This window comes from Siphateles boraxobius, unplaced genomic scaffold (genome assembly GCF_051911475.1).
Source record: "Siphateles boraxobius isolate OS27281-9 unplaced genomic scaffold, OSU_SipBor_1 9, whole genome shotgun sequence".
Classification (NCBI taxonomy): Eukaryota; Metazoa; Chordata; class Actinopteri; order Cypriniformes; family Leuciscidae; genus Siphateles; species Siphateles boraxobius.
In genome coordinates, this window is record NW_027509219.1 from 30,704,350 (window position 1) to 30,727,406 (window position 23,057).

A 23,057-nucleotide genomic window follows, 5' to 3' on the forward strand; every position below is an offset into this window, starting at 1 on the left:
GAGTGTCCTGATGTTTGACAGGACGGCTAAAAATAAACAGCGAACTGCACAATTAGCTGTTCTAATGTCCCATAATTCCCCCCGAAATTTGCAGCATCCTGGAATGGCCATCAACACCTTGGACGGAACGGTCAAATTGAATAATACATGTTTAATGGCGGTTTGGTCGCAGTCAGTCAACAGACTGTGGCTGTGGGCAGGGAGACGACGAGGTCATTAACCCCGCCATTTGCTTAACAAGCGCTAATTACAGCTGACATTTCCACAGGGCACTTCCGAGCGTCAGCTGCCTGGACTCATCAAGAGGACACGGTCATTCTACACACACACACACACACACACACACACACACACACACACACACACACACACACACACACACACACACACACACACACACACACACACACACACACACACACACAACGAAATTAAAACAGAGTACTAACAGTTTAATAGAATCCAAAAATCAAACATACAGCAGAAAACTCCCACACTTCCTCTTTTCTTTAAGGCTAAAAGCAGAGTGGACTACAAAAGCACTGATTAAGCAATAAGAACCCAATGACTCGAGGATTTGGCATTTAACGCGGAGGGGAAAACAACACAAATAAAAGAACAACAGAGATCTGGCATCAGGATGCACCATGAAGCTGCTACAGAGACTCATTTGCATTGCAAACTGTGAAAACAATCATGACGCTATGAGCTGCATAAACCACAGTACTGTTCTTTCACGTCTACATTATCATAAAACTGCAAAAAATAAAAATAAAAAAAATCACTCTCTCCACAAGTAGATTGACTAATACTAGAAGCACCATTTCTATTTGCAGACCAAAGGCAAATATTTGATCCTAAAATTATAGAGTACATTTTGAATAAATCAAAAAAGAATGAAAGCATATCTTTCAAACACAGCCCCGATGGATGGAATGGATAAATGAAAGGAGGAATGATGCCAAGTGGAGAGCCCAAAATGGAGAGATGGGAAAAGCATTGGAAGGAGACAAATAACTTAAGACGTAGAGGACATGTCTATAAATAGACATGGTGGTCGTACCGGCAGGGCGCACACGTTTTCTTTTCTTTTCTTCTATAAAAGAAGGGAAAGCTATGAAAACAAAGGAAAAAAAAACATCAAGTCTATTAACCACAGTTGGCTTGCTCAAAATCAAAAGGCCAGAAATAAGTAAAAACAAAACAACAAATATATGAATTCATGAACAACACGAGTAAGGGCCCTGTTTACATCTGGTATTAAGATGCGTGTTGGTCAATCGGATCAAAAGTAAATGAGGGACACACATTCCCGTTTACACCTGATGTCTTAATCGGTCTCTTTTGTAAACTTTCAACCACTTCTGTCCTGATTTCTTCGAGGGGAGGGTCTACGGGTGCGTAAATGTATGGGCTTTTTCAGATCTATTGATCTAATGGAGGAAATAAGCTTGAGCAATTTACATATAAATACGACCGGAGACGACGGAAAAACATTTGGAGCACGGTAGCTTTCGTTTCTGCTCTGACAGCTGAAAGACCATGTCAAACACTGTGTACGCAGAAATTTAGAAATGGTGAGAAAACACTGTGCTTGGTAAATTTTTCATCTTCAAACTAAACTTGGGTCTTCAGCCGACAGTTTAAATTCTGTCTGGCTAGCGCGCTTCCCGTAATGTTTACACATTAGTTTAGTAGGCGTAGAATAGACATTCTTTTGTGGCTGTTCGAACACAAGCATTTACACCACGAAAGCAATCCCGAAAGGGATTTTCAATCTTGAAAGTGGACAAGCTCAAAATGTTTTAGGAACTCCGTTTCCTCCTGTATTTAGCCATTCACTTGTGATCGAATTGACGAAAACACTTCTTAATACCAAGTGTAAACGGCCTAAGATTCACAATAAGATAATACTCCTCCTTTGCACCATAAGCAGATGAAATCATCAAAAAAGTGGTTTAATGTGTACTTGCGAAAACAAGGTACGAATGCACATGCAGGAAAAGGCAATAGATGTAATACAATCAGATGTGTCTGAGAAACTGCTTAAAACATCCATGATGTTGTAAAAGTAAAAGTCAACATGAAATGGCATTTCAAAACCAAAATGGCAACCAATTTAAGTAATGTTCCAGAACAAAGTGCAGGGTGGACATTAATATTTTATCCATCAGGAATTGATTGGATGATAGAAAGTGAGCATTACATACCGTTACATCTTCCTTCTTAAATAAAGCCATTGTATTGGCTGAGACAGCTTTATGGGTTCTCTCATAGAAATGAAAGAAAATTGATTTTACAGTGTACACTACTGTTCAAAAGGGCATTAATACTTTTATGCAGCAAGGATTAATTAAATGAATCTAAAATGACAATAAAGACATTTTTAAAGTTACATATTTCAAATAAATGCTACTCTATTGAACTTTCTATTCATTGACTAATCCTGAAAAAAAAATGATCATGGCTTTCACAAAATTATTAAGCAGCACAACCGTTTTCAACAAAGATATTAATAATAAATGTTTCTGGATCACCAGATCAGCATATTAGAATGATTTCTAAAGGATCATGGAGACACTGAAGACTGGAGTAATGATGCTGAAAATTCAGCTTTGACAGGAATGACAAACAAACAGTTTGTAAATTGTGATATTTATAGTTTTACTATATTTCTGATCAAATAAATGCAGCCTGGCTAAGCATAAAAGTATTCTTTCAAAAACATTAAAAACAAATCTTACCAACCCCCAAACCTTTGAACTGCAGTGTACAGTACTTACCACAGCAATAACTGATTAAGAAAAGCTTTTTTTTTGATTAGCTAGACATAATATGTTAAACTTTTGATAAAGCATTGAGAAAGGGTGACAAGTCTCTGTACAAGAGCCAGACATGGAGGATGATGGTCATACGGTTATTGGTTAGCTTTGTCCATCAGACTAAGTGACGACATCAGAAAAGAAAACGTGTTTCAGAGGCAGTGATGAAGATTATGAAGGCCGTATCACAATGTGCACTAATGAATCGCAGGCAATAAGACCAGCAACATGTATTAAGGTAGTCTATTAAATGTGTAATAAAAAATATTAGGAAGTAAACGGTGTCCATTTTGATTCATGCTGACTTAAACAAATCATAAGACTTTCATAACATTCAAAAGACTAAAAAAAATGGGAGCTAATCTGTAAATTTACTCCGTGTGTCCCATGAATAATAACCGCCTCATCTCCTCACCAGGGTCAGCAATCCCAACCCTTGACAATAAGTCACCCTTTCATTAGCACACTTTTAAGGGGTGACGAGCAAACTAATTGTCTCTGGAGTGAGTATCAGCTTATTAAAGTATGCAAAGACATCAACCTAAAGACATACACTGAAAGAAAAAAAATACATTCCAGTTCACTTCAAAATAAGAGTGCAGCACTGCAAATGCTTCATTAAAAATAGATTGTAACATCAAGACACTACCGCGCAGGTGGTTTCAAATGTCACTGATGGATGAACAAGGACAGCGAGCCGACAAAATGTACATTATTCAAGCGTTTAACATCAGCAAACTCAAAATCCTCCACAGCACAGAGCTAGAAGCTCAACAGCATCACTTTTAACTGATTCTGACACCTTCCTCTAATCAATACCATCCATTCGCTTCAATAATTAAAGCAGAAAGACACTCATTTAATTTATTATTCAGATTATCCATGCAGGGTGTTGGTCCAAGTTATACGAAATGATCAGAGGTTTTTAATGAAAATATTTGCTTTTGACAAGTCAAAGAAAATTATTTCGCATTACACGCCAGTTTGTAAAGATCACACATCTACTTTGGAAAGATTCAGAACTTGAACAATTAATCACCAATCAAAACGAATCAGTCGGAGTTAATAAATATACCGAGAGGTGAAACAAGGGTTCAAAGGGAAAGGGGAGATAATCAGATCATCTACATCTGATTAGCATACGCATCTGCATAATTTGGTTGCCCGGGGAGATTAAATGGACGTGCGAATGGTAGATGCCTTCTCACAGTGCTTTGAGACTTCATCTACTGTTCTTCAACAGTATTTAAGATTATGATTTGTGCAGCTTGAAGCGTGTCTGCCAGGTATTACCCAGCCACGGTTCAGTACCACACAGAGAAAACCAAAACCTTTCAGTCCGTCTCGAAGTCAGTAGATTTCTTTCAACACGACTCCAGTCCTGTGGTCTCATATGCTGACCTCACATCACACTGATTCATTCTTTATAAAACCCACATTAATATTTCACTGCAGTTTGATTCAGCCGTCTTCGCTGAAACGTTACCTCAGTAGTCGTCGAACGCTTATACTAAAGCTCTAAAAGTAATAAGAAATAATTGTGCAAGAGCTTCATACGAATACAAAGCCACTTTAAAAGATTAGATTCTCATGTTTGATTGTTAATATACACAGTCTTACGATTCTAATAAAACATAAAAACCCAAAACAAAACCCAAACACATCCTCTGGAGGTTGCATATTGATTCTTCGAATCTCTAATGCTTGGCTGTGTCTCTTGAGAAATGACCCTTTACGGCTGCCATAGTTTCATGTATTGCAGAGCGTCAATAACACAGTCTCCGAGTGATTTCAACGGGAATCGACCCGTGTACCTGCGTGTGGTACAATCAATGTCGCAATGAGCAAAAGGTCAGAGGAGATCACATTATGCTCTAATAACACAAAGCAAAAGAACATCAGGGGGGGAAAAAAGATCTGCCACAAAATAAAAACGAGAGAGATGGTTTCTTCACATCTGAGGTAACAAATGGAGGAAGCCTTCTGAGAAACAATGCTCGTATGTCATGTCCTTCTGTTTTTACTCTGATACGCTCAAATAAGCGCTTTCTTTTCCTCAGCGCTTGGCATCTCGTTGTCAGTTATCTTCTGAAGTCATCTGCAGGCAAATTGAACTGTCAGCCATCAAGATTGCGGTTTCTTCCCAAAATATCTGTTTTGTTCGTGGTTGTGTACGCCGTCTCATTTTTTATTGTGAATTGTAACAGACGATGACACAAATTTGACGTCATTGGCGAAAATTGGTGAGCTCTAACTTCACTGTGTCAGATTAAACCGAGCGAAGAAGTGTCGTTGTTAGGTCAGATCATCGTCTGGGTTTGCAGAGGCCGGTTACGGGTTCTCATCTCTTGTAGTGGCTCGGAGCGTCAGCGAACATGTATTTGAGTCTGTAGGCCTCGGCGAGTAGTAAACCCACCTCTTCGTTTCCCCAGTGTATTGTGGGAAGGTTCTGCAGGAGAATTAGCAGGCTCTGAAAAGACATAAAAACACATTCTATAAAACTGGATCACTTAAAGAGCTCCGTCAATCTGCTGAATACTGTTTCCTGGCTATTCCTTATTCTTAGAAATGCATTTTTTCTGTTCTCAACTGGAAATGCTTGTAATCACGGCATGATTACAATGTTAGGATAACGTGATTCATGATTGGTGCTGCTCTTAGGTCACTGCTTGTGTGTTTAGCGTGTGTGTGTGTGTGTGTGTGTGTGTGTGTGTGTGTGTGTGTGTATTCTTCAACCACCTACAGCTGCTGTGAGTGCACAAGAACAGATCTATCATAATCAGCTTCACTCTGTGTAAGATCAGATCTCGGGTTCTTCGGTCTGGTCATTTTGGCACAGTAGCATACATGCTGAAACATGCTTAAAGTTGCTAACTGCCTTTGAGCTTTGGGATAAAAATAAAATAATGGTACACTCACACACACACATACATACATACATATACATATACACACACATATATATACATATATATATATATATATACAGTGACGTGAATAAGTTAGGACACCCATGCTAAAGTTGCCTAAAAAGAGGAATAAAAAATAATCTTTTGGAAATTGATCTTAATGCCTTAATTAGAAAAATGAGGAAAAATCCAATCTTTAAGGACACCAATTTTCTTTGTGTATGAATAATGTATCATTAATAAATAAATGTTCTTCCTTAAAATACAGGTTGCATAAGTAAGGACACCTCTATGTTAAATTCCCATAGAGTCAGGCAGATTTGTATTTTTAAAGGCCAGTTATTTCATGGATCCAGGATAATCATCCTGATAAAGTTCCCTTGGCCTTTGGAATTAAAATATCCCCACATCATCACATACCCTTCACCATATCTTGAGATTGGCATGGGGTACTTTCCATAAGATCATCTTTCAATGCAAATCAAACCAGCTATTAGGCTAACTGAAATAAAACCATGCCAATCTCTAGGTATGATGAAGGGAATGTGATGATGTGGGGATATTTTAATTCCAAAGGCCAAGGGAACTTTATCAGAATGCATAGTATCCTGGATCCATGAAATAACTGGCCTTTAAAAATAAAAATCTGCCCTGCTTTATGGGAATTTAACATAGGGGTGTCCTGACTTATGCACCCTGTATTTTAAGGAAGAACTTTTATTTATTTATGATACATTATTCATTCACAAAGAAAATTGGTGTCTTTAAAGGTTGGATTTATCCTCATTTTTTTAATTAAAGCATTAAGATCAATTTCCAAAAGATGATTTTTTATTCCTCTTTTTAGGCAACTTTAGCATGGGTGTCCTAACTTATTCACATTACTGTATATATATATATATATATATATATATATATATATATATATATATATATATATATATATATATACATACATTTAGGCTGTGGTGATGAGCACCATTATTTTTATTTTTATTTTATCCTTATTTTAAAGCTCAAGTAGTCTGAAATATCACCTACAAGTGAAAGTCGCCCTCAATGTGCAATCTTATGTACGCTTAAAGCACCAGAAGACTATAGTAAATATCAACGTCAGTGATGCCCAAAAATTTAAGACAACAATGAAAATTTGGGATCCAGAATCTAATTTACACTTATGGAAAAAACAAATTATAAAAAAAAACAAATATATATTTTAAATAATTTACTATAAAAATGTAAATATTGAATAATAAACATTAAAATATTGCATAAAATATTGGTATAAAATATTCTTATTAATAATAAAAATAATGATAATAATAACTATATTTTAGAATAAAACATTAATATGAATATTTATGTTATTTATATATTTTTTAAAATCAAGTAAGAGAATCTGTGATAGCGATCATGGGGAAATTCTTTAAATATTTTAGACTAAAATATTTATCTTAAAATATATTAATAATTTATTGTTACTATTATTTTTACTATATTTAATTTGAATTAAGATTAATACTTTTTGTCTTACATATTTTAAAGAATTTCCATATGATCGCATCACAGATTTCCTCAACAAAAACAATGAATATAAATATTATTACTAATATTTATAGAAGTTTTTAAAAATCAAAGCAGCAAATTTGTGAAAGCATTCATGTGAACACGATCATCAGTCCATAGATGATTAAATGTGATTATTTTAAACCATTGACAGGCCAAGTATAAACGCAAGCTCAAATAGCTGTTAATCAAACCCTTCTCTACCCGACCTGACAATGAGGCAAATAATAAGCGAGAGAATCAGAGACGGAGCCGAGGCGTGGAGATCCTTCGAAAGAGAGCGTGAAAGAGAGAGAATGAGGGCAAGTAACAGAACGTTCTCGTTTCGCGGGCGCTGAGGTGTGGTGAATCCGCTGGTCTGTGAAATTCAGTTACAGCCGAGGCCTCTCCACTGGAGGGCCAATTATTCCGATATTCTTGGGATAAGTGACGGCCGGGATGCTTTTTAGTGATGCATGCATGTGTGGGAAGACATGCAGACAGTCACATGTAAACCACCTAAGCTCAACGAGCCCAGCGGCCGTGACATGCACGAAACACAGAAACATATCGGTACCTGAAAGTCCAGCATGGAGAGGATCTCTTTACGCCATTTGATGAGGAAGGCGGCGCACACGTAGAGGTGGAAATGTGAGAATCCCTCTGACTCCGCCTGAGGATCAAGAGCAGAATACACATGCTTGCATAAGTAAGCAGTCATTAAGCAGATGATTATCCAAAGTGACATACAGCACACTTATTAGAGAGACAACCCCTGGGGTTAAGTGGCTTTCTAAAAGGGCAAAATAATGATTGCTCGAGGTTTGCTCCTTGCAGGGATTGAACCAGCAACCTTCCAGTTACCAGTCTTGAGCTTTAAAGCAATAGTTCATCCAAAATTAAAAATTCTGTCATCATTTATTCACCCTGTGTTAGGCTTCACCCTTTTAAGGCTCTTTGTCTTCATACCGGAACATCTAAAGGAGTTTTTTCCCTCGCCACATTTGTCTTTGGCTTGCTGGCTGTGGGATTTATGACTTCACGAAGCTGCTTTGAAAAACTAAATGGACTTTATTAAATCTTCACAACCCCCCACTAAGGTCCCACTAAGACTGAAATTTAAGACTGAAATTTAAGTAATTATTCACCATATTTTGAGAACCAATGATATCAAACCAGGCCATTTCTGAACATGAACGTAAAAGAGATTTGAAAGCTATGAAGAGGAAGATTTTCAACAAAAAAATTATTTGAAAATTTAGTCTGTACCTCACCAGCATTATTGTTAACTAGAACTATTATTATAATTATAATAATAATAATAATTATTTTTATAATTTATATTATTATAAATATAAATATTAAATGAAAAACCTATAATCATTTCTAGTTTTTGTTTCAGTTTTTTAAGTACTAAAATTACTAAAACTAAAATGGAATACATTAAAGATAAACTAATAAAAATGACAAAAAAAACCTAAAATTAAAATGAAGAGACAATATAAAAATAAAAGCTAATTTAAAATATTAAGAAATGATAAATAAATAATAAAATAGTATATAAATAATACTAAAAGAACAGCTTCATTTTACAATGTTATGGGGTTTTTGCATTTTTTGACACTGACAGACAGGGTCAATATAAATGGTTGATGTATAGACAAGATCTGCGTGAGGATTCTTCCGTCTTCATTTGAACCGGATTTGCTGCAGCTCAGCTACTGCTCCAGCGAAGAAATAAAAAGTACCGCTTACTTCCATGAAGAGTAATATGAGTTTTACAATATTATTCATCAAATTAAGCTACAGTCGAGCGCCTACACAGAGCTCCTAATGTAGTTTTACCATCTATCTAATTTATTGGACTGGGAATTAGATCGTGTTAGTTATTCCCAACATATCTAAAGAAGACACCACCCATTCCTGCTCTGCGCTCCTCATTCATCCTCTTCTCTCCCCAGCATCCCCCTCTACTTGTGTTGTGTACAGTGTGGTGCATTCAGTCACTTGAGAGGCAGCGAGTGGTTATAAATAGCTTTGTTTGCTTTTGTTTCTGTTGGTCCCTCTTGAAGTGAGAAGAAATGGGGGAAAGAGGAGGAGAATGAGGAAAAAGTTGGATTTTTATCAAGACAAAGAAATTGCAAGAACTAGAAGCGATTCTAGGAGTTCCATAAAAAAAGAGGACTTCTTCACTGTGAAAAAATAAAATGTTTAATAAATAAAATATACAATAATAAAAGTGGGACTGTTAAGACATCTTTCTAAAAGGAAAAAAAAAAAAATATTGTGTATCAAAAAAAAGTATATACCATATATACAGTATATATATATACACACACACACACACACCAATTTTTTTAATTATTTGTCAGTCACATGATCTTTCAGAAATCATTTTAATATGCTGATTTGCTGCTCGAGTAACATTTCTTATTATCAATGTTTTAAACAGTTGCGCTGCTTAATATTTGTTTCTTTGATGAATAGAAAGTTGAAAAGAAAAGCATTTATTGGATATTGAAATCTTTTGTAAGATTATACATGTCTTTACTATTGATCCAAAACCTATTGACCCCAAACTTTATAACTGTAATTTGCCAGTTAGTATATCGTTTCTCCTTTTTCACTCTGATTAGTGGACCAAAACGAAGTGTACTACAAATACCATAGTATCACCAATTGACACAGTAGCTGTACTTGTTTGTTTGTAGGGGATAAGAAAGAGACAGTAAGAATGGCTCAAGAGACAAAGAGAGACAGGAGAGATAGGGAGCCTTAAGATGAGTGAAGACTAAGCAACAAAAGCAAAAGAAAGAAGCGTTCGTGATTAAGTCTCTTTCCGTGTTCTCTCCTCCACCTCTCAACAAATCCCATCTCACTAATGGAGGGGACGGGTCCTGTGAGATGCAGATGCTTTAGAACATCAGTCAGACATTAGCATGACTTTCCTTTTTGTCTTCACAGCTCTTTCTCTCTCAGTCTTCATTTTGTTCACCCACATCTCTTTCTTTCTGGCCTGAGCTCTTTGTGCACCTCTAATTGATCTTGAGGAGTGAGTCTTTGTGCCAAACGTGCAATTACAGGAGGGACCTGATAAAGGAGCCCAGGAGAAGTTGAGACTCTCTTCTCTGCCTTTAACCTCGTATGAGTGGATAAAACACTCTCATCTAATTAACTTAGTCTGGTCCGCCAAACATGCAACATGTGTCTGCTGTGCTCACTGGATAACGTCAATGAAAGCATTCATTAACAATTTACCAGGAACATATTATTCAGTGTTATCGGAAAAGCCCAAACTGCCATTTTAACAATGGAAGTTTATTACAAAATGACAAAAAAAAGTCCAATTAATGCTAGATGGCAACAAGAAATCAAAATGTACCCAAATTTGTTTTTGTCAAGCCATGTTATCCAAAAGAAAAAGAAAAAAAGGTTGTACGCATTGTGATGTCACAATAAATGATGGCTGAGCTCATGAATATTAATTGAATCTTGCAGATGCTGCGACATAACCTGGACTGCCCTCTCATGTAATCTCACTAACATTCATGAGCCAGTTCTGTAAAGTTGCGCTTAAGTTTGCTTTATAGGCACCCCTTGTCAATGTGGCATCGAGCAGCTTTATATTTTGCACAACCTTTTATCATTTTGTTCAACATTTTTAAAAGAGATCTACTCTAACACAAACTTCCAATATATATTGATATGGAGAGCTCACACTGCCCGGCCAAAAAACAGTTTGGATTTAAAATGTAAATGCTTAAGAGTCTAGGATTGGAATCATTATCACAGTGATTTTTATGTTTCTAGCATGTGATATGTTGGGCAACAGTTCTTCAGACCATGTGTGTATATTTTCATTTCTCAAACAACCATGCAGGAAGACTGGAACCATATTCCAGGATGACAATGCCCAGATTCATCAGGCTCAAATTGTGAAAGAATGGTTGTGAGGGATCATGAAGAATCTTTTTCACACATGAATGAGTCCTGACCTTAAACTCATTAAAAGTCTTTAGGATGTGCTGGAGGAGACTTTACAGAGTGCTGGACTCTTGCATTGTCAATACAAGATCTTGACAAAAATTGATGTACATCTTGATGGAAATAATATTTATTTTTACAGCATTTTATGTTATTTTTTATAACATTAACAGTTTTATTTATTTATGAAATAAGATGATCTGCATGTCTCTCTCTGATCTATCATTACATTTGAAGGAGGCAGGGCAGGATACAAGTGATGGTTTAAGCGTAGTTTCATGACTCTGCTTCTCTCTGCGTTTTAAGCTGGCCTCATTGACACATTTTCCCTTCTCTACCTCAGTGAGGCGGGTCAATGCTCTACTGCTCGCCCCAACCCTGACCCCACTGTGAAAATAAGAAAAAAAGCAGCAGGAGTTGACAAAGAACAGATGGAAAATAACTGTACCTTTAAGCTCTGCTTGACAAGCACAGTTTTCCTCCACTGTAATTCTTTGCTTAAGATTTTACACATGCGGTTAAGAAAAATGTCAAAATATGTTAGAGGACCATTTTCTACTTTCAACTGTTTGAGCATGAAAAATGTCTGGAAGGTTACAAAGCACAAAGTCACTCCAAACAGAGTTATTCTCTATCAGTAAGCACTGTTTCTGACCTTCCTGAAATACCTTCATTGTAGTCTTGAGTTTTTTTGCAGATACGAACACGTCACAATAATCCTTATTTAAATAATTCCCACCCAAGGCATATGCAAAAAAGGGGAGCAAGGCCAGGTTAAGTAGCGTTAGTAGTGTGTTGAGACTCACGGTTGTGGTTAAGGTGACATTTCTGAACATTCTTGAAGTGGTTGACCAATCACAACACACTGGTCCAGCCGACTAATTATTTCATAAGGAAAGGCTTCATAGAGACAGAAACTAAACAGAGCTTTACTGAAAGACTGCGAAATGAGGTTCTGCAACAACGTAAAATTTTTGAAAAATGTTTTCTAAACATTTAAGCACGAAAAGCTATTCTATTAGACCTCAAAAACAAAATCAAGACTTGTAAAAGGGCATAATAGGTCTTCTTTAAAGGCATGTGTTGTCTTTAAGGTTGCTTAAAGGGTCTGATGATCAAACATGGCTATCAACAATGTTTGGCAACAACGCTGATTCAAAACTTAAAGAAGCAAATGACATGCAAATGGTTCACCACTCGCCATTCCCTCTCTTGGATTGAACTTGTCACCTGACAACTATTTATCCAATAAAACCTACCTTGTGGGAATGGATCTCCGTCAAAAAGCCATGCATGAGAGATGGATCGGCAGATAGGCGAAGGCAGACGTAAAAGGACAAAGAAATGAGCAAGGAGATGTATCAAAAGGAAGTTTCAGAGAGGACAAGAAGACAGGACACGAAAGGAAATCAGTGGAAGGAAACTCTTCAAAGGAATATTAATGAATGACAGGAATATGAGTAGTTCACACCTTTGTGACATTTTAACAAGAAAAAAAAATGTATGAGCAGCATATGGTCTTCAAGGACATGTCACCCATAACCTCTGAAGCATTTAAAAAAATTACTTTAAGATCAGCAATCATTCATGGCCTCCGCATAATTCCCGCAAACCCTGTTACAGGAGGTGACATAGGGGTGACTAGGGATGTAAAAATTAGGGCTGTCAAAATGAACACGTCAATGCATGCGATTAATTTCCGCCCCAGATTCGAGTTCTCATGCAGGGCTTCAGGAGCATAAAAGGAGGAGTGAACACAGTGAAGGATGAGAGAGGACAAGGCCTGGACTATTTTATGTTGTGTTTTTGTTTGTGTATGCGGCAGTCGTCCATGACGGGCTGCCGCTTTACTTTCATTTTGTGTTGGTTTATTTTATAATTAAATGTGAAATGTTCGCCGGTTCCCGACTTCTACAAACCTCGCTACAAACGTAAAGAGTTGTGAGAAAATAGGATGTCTGTCAGATCAGTGTCATGTGCGTCAGGTCAAAGTGACAGCAGCCTATTAAACCTGCTGCTGTGATGTCTCTCATTAATGTTAATTAAAGAACAAAAGAAAATCAGTCATTGCTCTTGACTGAATAACTTTTGTAGCTTTAATAAGGATTAATCTACATTTAATTTATTTATAACTTATGTTTTATATTATATTATGTGTTTAAAATCTTAAAGCACTGTTTACAAGGTTACATGGGTCAAAACAATGAAAACAATAACTTTGTGCATTTTGACAGGGCAAGTAAAAATCTAAATCGGTCTGACTGGGCCAATTGAAAAATTGAGCCCTGATATATTGAAGGCACAGCTAATTGTGACAGTTTATTTGAAGATTGTTTTAAGTTAACTTAAATTAAAAGTTGTTGTAAAGCCTAATAAATGTTAAAACTGATATATTTCAACTATACTGTAACGTTGAATGGCTATAATTAATGGCTAAAATTTAGAGAAAAAAAAAATTCATAGAGGTATTGGTATCGGTGATACTGGCCTTCTTTCACAAAAAGGTGCCATTAAACAAATATTTAAAATATACGGTCTTTATGCTGTTTCTACATTAATTTGGAGATTCCATGTGAAATTTCTAAATTACAATTTAGAAATTACTATTAAATTTTAGTTCATATTTAACAAATAGGAATTAATATTGAAACATTAAAATTAAATAATATTAATAATAATAATAATAATTCACTATTCCTACACTGAAGTATGTATTGTAATATTAATTTTAATAAATATTTTTCATTCATTTTAATTATTTTTATTCTAATTATAAATTTTAATTAGGTGGTATAATGATTTTTTTCCTAAAAAGTTCACGCAAATTATACATTATACAGCATTATACAGCAAAAATGGTACTGTACCATTATGGTACTAATTCTCAGCAAAAATATGTACACCCCTACCAGTGGTTAAAGTTTTAGGTTGGTAAACAGAATTTGTAGGTTCAAACATATAAGTGATCCTGTAACATGAAACATATAACTGACCACTCTTATGCTTACTCTTAGCCCAGGCTACTCCAAGTCACTTCATATAAAATGATCAGATAAAAGGGACATAGACATAGAAGCACCAGTAAAGGCTTTTCTGAGTAAAGGCTCTTTTCTGATTTCATTCTAATTGTCTGGCTGTTTTGGTGCAGCAGTACCTGGTATGTGTCCCACAGGCGTATGGTACAGCGCAGCGGCAGCTCCCTCATCAGCAGATTATTCATCCAACGGAAAGCAAACTGCAGATACTCCACCTCATACTTCTGGAAGTGCATGTGGACATCCTCTGTGTGCGTAGAAAAGAAAGCACAGGGGATTTAGATCAATTTGCTGGCAGTTTCTGCAAAGTGCTGCACTGGGAGTAGCTTTTGTAACCCATCAAATGGACCCCCATTGTTTAAAGAAGCCCTCTGGTCCTGAACTAAGATCACCGCTATTGTTGAATTCTCCCCACACCTGTTTCACTAAATTAACATTATAGACCCCTAACGTGTGTGTAATTATATTCGATTGAATGGAGAGAGAGAGAGAGAGAGAGAGAGAGAGAGAGAGAGAGAGAGAGAGAGAGAGAGAGAGAGAGAGAGAGAGAGAGAGAGAGAGAGAGAGAGAGAGAGAGAGAGAGAGAGAGAGAGAGAGAGAGGTTGTTGGGGTGAAAAGGAAAAGGAGGCCTGGTACTTAGCTTATTGAGAGAGGGATTTTTCAGATAAGCTCTCATTCGGCCTTTGAACAGAATAAGAATGGCTTTCGAAAGCGGACATATTGACTCGAGTCCTGATAGATATTGATGGAGAAAATGTGACAGCTCTCTGAAAGTGCAGATAACTGAAGTCGGACCTGTCAGAAGAAAAATGAAAACCCTTTCTGCCATGAATAAAAGAAAAAATTATAATTAAAAAAAAAAAGGTTTAAATAATGAATGATCTTTTGCAATGTTACATAAGGGTTGCATCATAATGGATTCAGTTAATGGAGCGAGTCATTGGTGTGAGGTTTGAGCATTATCACAAATTCTCTTCTCTTGCAATCCCCAAAAAAGGTTTGTTCATAATTAATCTGATTCCAGTAAACAAGATGCAAAAGTATAAAGCCTTTGCAAACTATTTCTTCCATCACAAAAATTTAAACCATTTGATTTTTTTTTTTAAAACTCTTTAAAAATGTTTTTTTTGCCTCAAAGTTGATCTGCTTTTCCAGAAAACCGCAAAAAAGGGCGGTCACAGATTGATCCGTTGATGTGTCTTTCAAAACCACTGTCCTCATACTGAATAAAGATACAGACAAAAAGTCTATAATATTTTTACATTTGCAAAGTGAAAACAAATGCAACAGGCAGCATCCCATTATTATTTTAGCCATTATAATGGTTAAATTAGAGCAACAAAAAAAGGGTTTTGAGTAATTATATATATATACACATATACATATATATATATATATATACACATACACATACACATATACATATATATATATCGCAGACAGCAAAGCAAAGTTGATTCTGCGCTACTTTGATCTACCATTTAATGTTTTATGAAATGAGATTTATGTTGCAAATGAGAATCGATAAAATTATCGATATTTTGAGACAAAAGTCTTGTTAATGTTTGTTCAAGGTAGTTAAAGCAACAGTTTTTCACTGAAGAATATGAAAAAGTATTGTATTTGGAGTAAAAGGCACCCCTGCTGTCAGGGCAAAAGGCACAATAATTAACATGATAAGTAGCTGGCTGACTTTTCCATTTGTTAACATGACATAGTTAAGCCCTATTCGGACGAGATTAACTTTACAAAGGTAGATGGAGTAGTAATTTTACCACAGGACGTCTGTTATACTAAATGGCTAATTCGCACGGGATAAGATATCTCAGTAAAACTAGCCGAAGTGGGAGGGGTAACTCGAATTTTTACGTTGCTTACTGATATCACGTGCGCAATCACATAACCTATATTTATAAAACAGTTATGTCCGGTCCAACGATGTATTAATTAACTTCAGATTGGATTGTGTTGGTAATAGGCACTTACCTAACGCTAAGATATGTTTTGTGCCTCTAACAACGTGCTTTCGATCTTCTTTCTGCTCTGAATGGTATTTGGAAAACACTTGAGTTTTGCCACAGACTTTGTTCAAGCGTCTAGAACGCAACTGAATGCTTTTTCAAACGTCTCCATACTTGGAAAAACTGCGGAAAACTACTTTTAAACAGGAAATGACAAAATATTTACATACATATTTACAGTGGGTCTATTCGCGCGGGATTAGTATTGTTACCTGAGGTCATTTTTCCGGACCTTTTTACTGAAGGTAAAAGCCGCCGTAATCTTTACTGACATTGTCCGTAATGATTACTGAAATGGCACAATTGGACGGGACTAAAATCACTGAGAAGTTCTGGTAATTATTACTTTACCCAACCTCTCCATGTTAAACTAGTCCCGTCCGAATACGGCTTTAGATTCACATATCAAAATATCAATATACTCGCATGTCAATATCATATATTATGTTGGGTGTCCACCTTAGAGATAATCACCATATTTAAAATGAAACCATCAAAATTAAAAATATGATATTAATCATTTCATATAATTAAATTTCATTTTTATTGTTACTACTGTAAAGTTATAATTAAATTATTATGGGATCTCATTCAATACTTTCAGAATCTTTACTTTTGTTTCTGTATTTTTAAAATGAAAAAATTAATTAGTATATTCATTGAACAAAAATAAATTATTTTATTCATCCAAATTAACGGAAAATAGCACAAACTTTGCTAAAGTTTTGAACGAGTATTAACTTAGATATTATCCAAAACATATTACTACTTAATGCCTTTTGCCCCGTGCTTGTAAGCCTTCTACCCTGTTACCACCTTTAGCCCCGTTGTACCCTATATATAGTATTTATAAATGTAAAACAAATTGTTAGACACTTATTTTTTATACTAATTTCTGCTTTATTAAAATAACTTAGCTGTCAAGCATATTTAATGCCAGCCTTAAGGTTTGCTAAATATACTCAATAACATGTGATAAATTATGTTGCTTAACATGTTAGACGGAAGGCGAATGGTTACCATTTATTCAGAACCAGCATGTTATTATTCACACATGACTAGTTATGAGCAGAATCTAAGCTTACTTGTCATTTTCCTCATTTCAATGTAAAGAAAAAAAACTTGGGAACATCTTCAAAGTGCTTGCTAGTGTATTTCCCTGACTAGCTAGCCCTGTGAAAGCGCTATTTGTTTTTCCTTCGCTCAGTCCACTCCATTCATCTCTCCTCTCAACTCACTTCCATTTGCCTTCACACCCTAATCGCAGGGGCTTATGGGGAATGGATTTCTCTTCTGTGCTCCCCGGCGAGACTGTGGGGTCTGCTATTGCTCACGGTGCTTGTGGATGCTGATTGATGGGAAAGAGGCGCGCGGCGGCTCTCACCAAGAGTTTCAGTGTGGGTTGTTCAGCTTATCACACCAAACACACTGAACAGGGGAGTAGGCATCCAGATGGTATAAACACTCTGACAGAAAAAAAACAGAGGCGGACTAGTGGCATAACGGAAACGTGTGATTCCAAGAAACAGAAACGGCCAACACCTTGGGAAAACAAGTCTTTTCCAAGGCGATGAACAAGATCGCACCCTGGCAGAAAAACAACACCTTGTTGTTTTGAGCATTTTGCACTGCTATTTATGGCTCGAAAAAAATAGTTCAACTCGATCTGGAGGGCAAAGGGCAAAATAGATGGGATCGTTTAAGGGAGTCCAGACACTGCCATTTTTGTCCGGCAGTCATGACATGTTATTTGCACTGAAGCTTGTGAGGGCATTTGTCTCAAAAATCACATGATTGGGCCCTGAAGTAGATGACTGCAAGTTTAATGTCATAAGTTAACAAAAAGTGTGATTTCTATCTTTCAAGCAGCTTCAAAGGTAACCTGCTTGTAACCCTAGGTACAACCACACCGGGACCAACTGCCTCAAATAATGCTAAAGAACCATTTAACCCAAACATTATAACTTTGTAATCATTTACTTATGTCATTGAAAATTCTTTCTTCCGTAGGAATGCAAAATGAGAAATATGAAAGAGGTTCATGCAGCTCTTTTCACACATTGAAAGAATACAGTGATCAGGGGCAAATTAAATTAATTTAATTATAATGTAATTTTTTTTTGTAGTTTCTGAGATTTAGTTTAAAAGAAAAATTAAATTTTAATTTTTGCGTGAACTATTTCTTTAATTCTACGCAGAGTGAAAGGAATTGGTAGATAATGTGTTTGTGAACATGATCTTACCATCTATTCTGCTGACGAGCTCTTCCAGGGCCTTCACTTTAGTCTGAATGCCAGGCTGGGCGAACGTGTAGTTGTCCTGATGGAGAAAAACAAAGGAAGTATTTAGAACATGGAATAATTATTTTGTCATCTTGTTAAGGCTCTTTCACATGACTTTTCTCAGTGCTTCAATCGCTTAAAGCAAGCATCATGTGTCACTTTGACCAACACATGAAAATCATTGTGGATAGTGTTATGGAAAGGCAATTTTTATTCTACAAAAAAATTCTATGGTATTTTTTTAAATAAAAACCAGTTAAATGTTTTTTTTTATTTTATGCTTTTTTTATAGAAATAAAATTATAAAATAGCAAAAAGAAAAGAAATCTACAATAATAACTGAAATATTTAGGATTTATAAACGGCTTGTTAAAAAGCATTTAGAATATTCATCAGACTAATTGTGTGATAATGTCAGCATCAGATTGTGATAATATATTATAATATAATATAACAAAGGGTCTGTCAGAGATCTGTGGCTTGTTACCAGCTGATTAACTGAGTGAAACGAGGGTGCTATAGCATCATAGTTATTGTTATTTATAACTAATGTAGTTTTCAGTCTCTGTTCCTCTTCCCTTGTGGGTCATTAAGGGCCAGTGGCCATCTGCTGTGCTGCGGCTCGTGCTCAAGCCCAGCGGGGCGACTGCATGGGAAGACACATTCTGTGTTCTGATCCATGCGCGTGTTCTGCCCTTCAGCTTGGCTCCACTCAGCCAATGAGCACAACACAGAGCGGCCCACGGGACAACCTGACTGTGGCCTGCATCTGACCCTTGCTCCCGCCTGCAGATGAGTGCCCTGACACGCTCGTCTCTCTCTAACACGCGGCCTTTCTCAAGGGAATGCCAGCCAAGGATCTGAATCCCCCTAGCTTAAACGTCCTAGCTTCAACTTCCTCTCAAAGTATTTCATGTCTCTCTCCCCTAGACGGGTAAGTGTCTTATTCTCTGGGGCTTAAGCACAACAAAGTCTGTGCCTTTTTTTTGGGCCGGCAGAGAGTCTTTTTTTATTGCATTGTATTCCACTGGTCTCTGGCTTTTGGAAAAGAGCAAAAGGACAGGATGACCACTACAGGTTTAGTTTAAATAAAAAGACACAGAAGCGATACTGTCCTAAGAGAACTTCAGATTGACCAAGAATGCCTGGAGAAATTACCATTACCGTCTTCACTGCAGTAGGTTGGCTGATGCATGATGGAAGTACGTGATTTTTTAATTTTGCTTAAAATTGAATTGAATAAAATATACTATAAAAAAGTTATTAATAATAATAATAATAATAATAATAATAATAATGACAATAATAAGAATAATAACATTTATTATTATTATCATTATAAGAAATGTTATTAAAGTGTCCCAATTATGGATTTTTGAAAATTACCTTTCATGTAGTGTGTAACATGGCTCTAAATAAATGAAAACATCCTACAAAGTTTTAAATCTGAAAGTGCACTGTATATTAAGTTATTGTCTTTCGAAAGTAAAATCTGAGTCAATGAATTTAATCTTTTAAACACGCACTTATTGCGCGCGGAGACACCAGGGAAACTTGAACCTCAAACACTGCATCTGATTCCTGTGGATACTGGACAGCATCATGTCGAGAAGACGATGTGCTCTATAATGTGACGGTAAAGTCAGTATTTTTTTACACTGCCCAAGGACGAGCATGCGTAGAATCAGTGGTTAATATTCATCTTTACGACGATACCTCAGCAGAATAATCCTAAACTTTTGCTGTGCTCCCTTTATTTTACTGACGACTGCTTCTTAAATCTCAGAGTTCAGTGTAGGATTCGCAAACCGGTTGCTCTTGAAAGATGGTGTTCCAAATACTTAGTTTTGAGTTGTATATTGTGTTGGTCTCCTGCTAACTGGTTGACTCACATTATTACTGTCTTACTGAAATATTCTGCTGATCAGTTGTGGGCCACTATTACCTAAAACTGTGTCTATTAATGCAGATTGTCTGTCGTTATCACTACTTTGAGTAAAGATTAAGCATGGAGCAAGATTTGTTTTACCAACATTTATGTTTCATCAGTCATTCACGCTAGAGCTCGGCTAATGTATGCACTGTTATTGATACAGTTCCACATGTTCACCGCCATAAATTAGAAAAATACTCTGTAAATAAATAAGTACAAGTAAAATAATCAGTTTGTTGATGGACATGCACTTGTTAATGCTGATGGTGAGGAATTACAGTTGCAAAATCTTATAATGTACCTCAAACTGAGTAATGTCCTGCTAGAGTCGTTTATGGTAAAATCGACGTCAATGTTCGTTACTGTGTTTAGTTTACGGTGTAGAAAGCCTTAGGACATGCTGAGCTGACGTTGTCATGGCAATGGGCGTTATTATAATAATAAATATTAACAGTAATAACAATAAAAAATGATTAGATATATTATGAATAAGTTTGACTCCTTTGAATAAAGTGAAATGGAAAAGTAAAAAGACTGTTATTATTATTATAAAGTAATATGATTATTAGGAAAAAAGAGGAATGAGAACAAAGAATAAGAAAGATGATGATGACAGAATGATTGAAATAATTTGTATATACATTTTATTATATATAAATGTATATAAGTTTATATAAAAATTTAATGAAATAAACATTAAAAAATATTATTAATAGTAGTTGTATTATTATTAAGAAGGAGAAGAAGAGGGCAGAGAAGAGGAAGAAGAAGAAGATGACAAGGAAGAGGAAGAAGAAGAGGATGAGGAAGACAAAAATCAAAGAAGAGAAGGAAGAGGAAGATGATGAGGAGGAGGAGTAGGAAGAAGACGATGAAGATGACGATGAAGACGACGATGAAGAAGAGGAAGAAAAAGAAGAGAAAGAAGAAGAAGAAAAAAACTAGGGAAAATGAAATAGTTCGAATTTATACGGTGCTTACGCAAAGCAGAACATTTTTAAATGCCAATCACCAAATAAGTTAACAGAATTAATACTACTTTTGAATGGACATTGATGGAGAAAGATTATGACATAAGTTCATGACATCTACCATCTACCATAAACCTTGAGTGGATGAAATACCTGTATCCCATCCAGCAATTTGCTCATGCACCAAAAGCTGTCGGCTTCGATGTTTCGTTGCGTATCCAGTGGTAAGCTTGCCATTTCAAAATTTTCCACATCTTCCTCTATGAAAAAGAACACACACACACACACACTCACATTTAATGTTGAGTCACCAGCAGATCAAACCAGCATACATGGTGCAGGTGTTCTCAGCAGTCTTTGTTTTCTTGCGGGCGAAAGCAGTTCTGGTGTGTCGTGCACCGTATGAACAGACACCACGAAGCCATTAGATCATTAGCCAGCAAACTGCATTCTTTATTCAACACATTCATCAACTCGCCCCTCTCCCTCCCTCCGCAGGCTTCCCCTCGCAGCCATGACCTTTCCCGACTCTTTAAACAGTATGTGCTAAATGATGCTGATACACACATTATGCGCCAGAGAGCCAGACCTGGCTGGAAAAGACTTCTGTGAGCCACTCCACTCACCCACCCACCCACCGCACAACTAATGTGGTCCTCCATCTCTTGATCTCTCTCTTCCTCTTTTCTTAATAAGGATAGGAGGGGAAGGAAGAACAAGGAGCTATTTTGATGAAGCACTGAGTAAAGAGAAGGAGAGAGAGAGAGAGAGAGAGAGAGAGCATGTTTGCATGCAGCTTGTGCACCACCAAAGCAATTCAGTCAATCACGCGACTTATTGCGGTACGTGAGAGCTGAAATATAGATAAGAAGAAGGTCAGATCCAAGGTCGAAGACACAATGAAGAATACATGCTCTCCAACGACCGTAGATACTCAACTGAAGCTGCAAATCAACAGGTGCTGAAGACCAAATGGACAACTGCTGCTGTGGTCTGTTGTTAGAGACAAAATCAAACTGACTGTAAACAGCATTAGGCTAAACCCCTATTTGCATACTTCTACTAGTAGGCATGTATGATATATCGGCCACAATATCGGTAGTTGTGTGGTCATTTTTTATGTTATCGGCCCAAATTTGGTCGATATATAAAAGCCGACAAATAATGGATAATTTCCTTCAGCTGAGACACTTCTGATGCACACTGTTCGCCATGATGACTTTGAATTGATTGAAATATGATTGGAATCACTTCAGAAAAGGAAAATACAGTTAAGAGCAACATTTGCAATGCAAGTCTGTCATATCGGCTCCATAAAATTATGAGATCATTATAATTGTGTGCTTGGGACAAGGCTTTTAAATGGTAAGAGTTTTGTTTTTGTAATCAGGCTCTCAAAAGTTATATAAAAATTTGGATTTAGGTTTATCGGCCAATATATCAGTTATCGGCTTTCAAATATAAAGAATTATTGGTTAATTAATTGGTTAAAACTCTCATATTGGTGCACCCCCATCTACTAGACAATAAAAGTATGTACACAAGTCTACTGTTC

The 23,057-nt window shown here is 36.4% G+C and overlaps 1 protein-coding gene across 3 annotated transcripts in view; it reads right to left on the bottom strand.

Moving 5' to 3' along the window:
- Positions 1 to 437: 437 nt before the first annotated feature.
- The window catches only part of tbc1d22b (TBC1 domain family, member 22B), a 61,596-nt gene continuing 38,976 nt past the window's right edge, over positions 438 to 23,057 (bottom strand). For all 3 annotated transcript variants that reach the window (XM_077224257.1, XM_077224260.1, XM_077224258.1), the window contains 5 exons: positions 21,656 to 21,762; positions 18,560 to 18,635; positions 14,415 to 14,542; positions 7,854 to 7,949; positions 438 to 5,292 (listed from right to left, as the gene is read on the bottom strand). In XM_077224257.1, the coding sequence (XP_077080372.1) occupies positions 5,164 to 5,292; positions 7,854 to 7,949; positions 14,415 to 14,542; positions 18,560 to 18,635; positions 21,656 to 21,762 (536 nt within the window). In that variant the 3' untranslated portion in view covers positions 438 to 5,163. The remainder of the gene's footprint in view (positions 5,293 to 7,853; positions 7,950 to 14,414; positions 14,543 to 18,559; positions 18,636 to 21,655; positions 21,763 to 23,057) is intronic.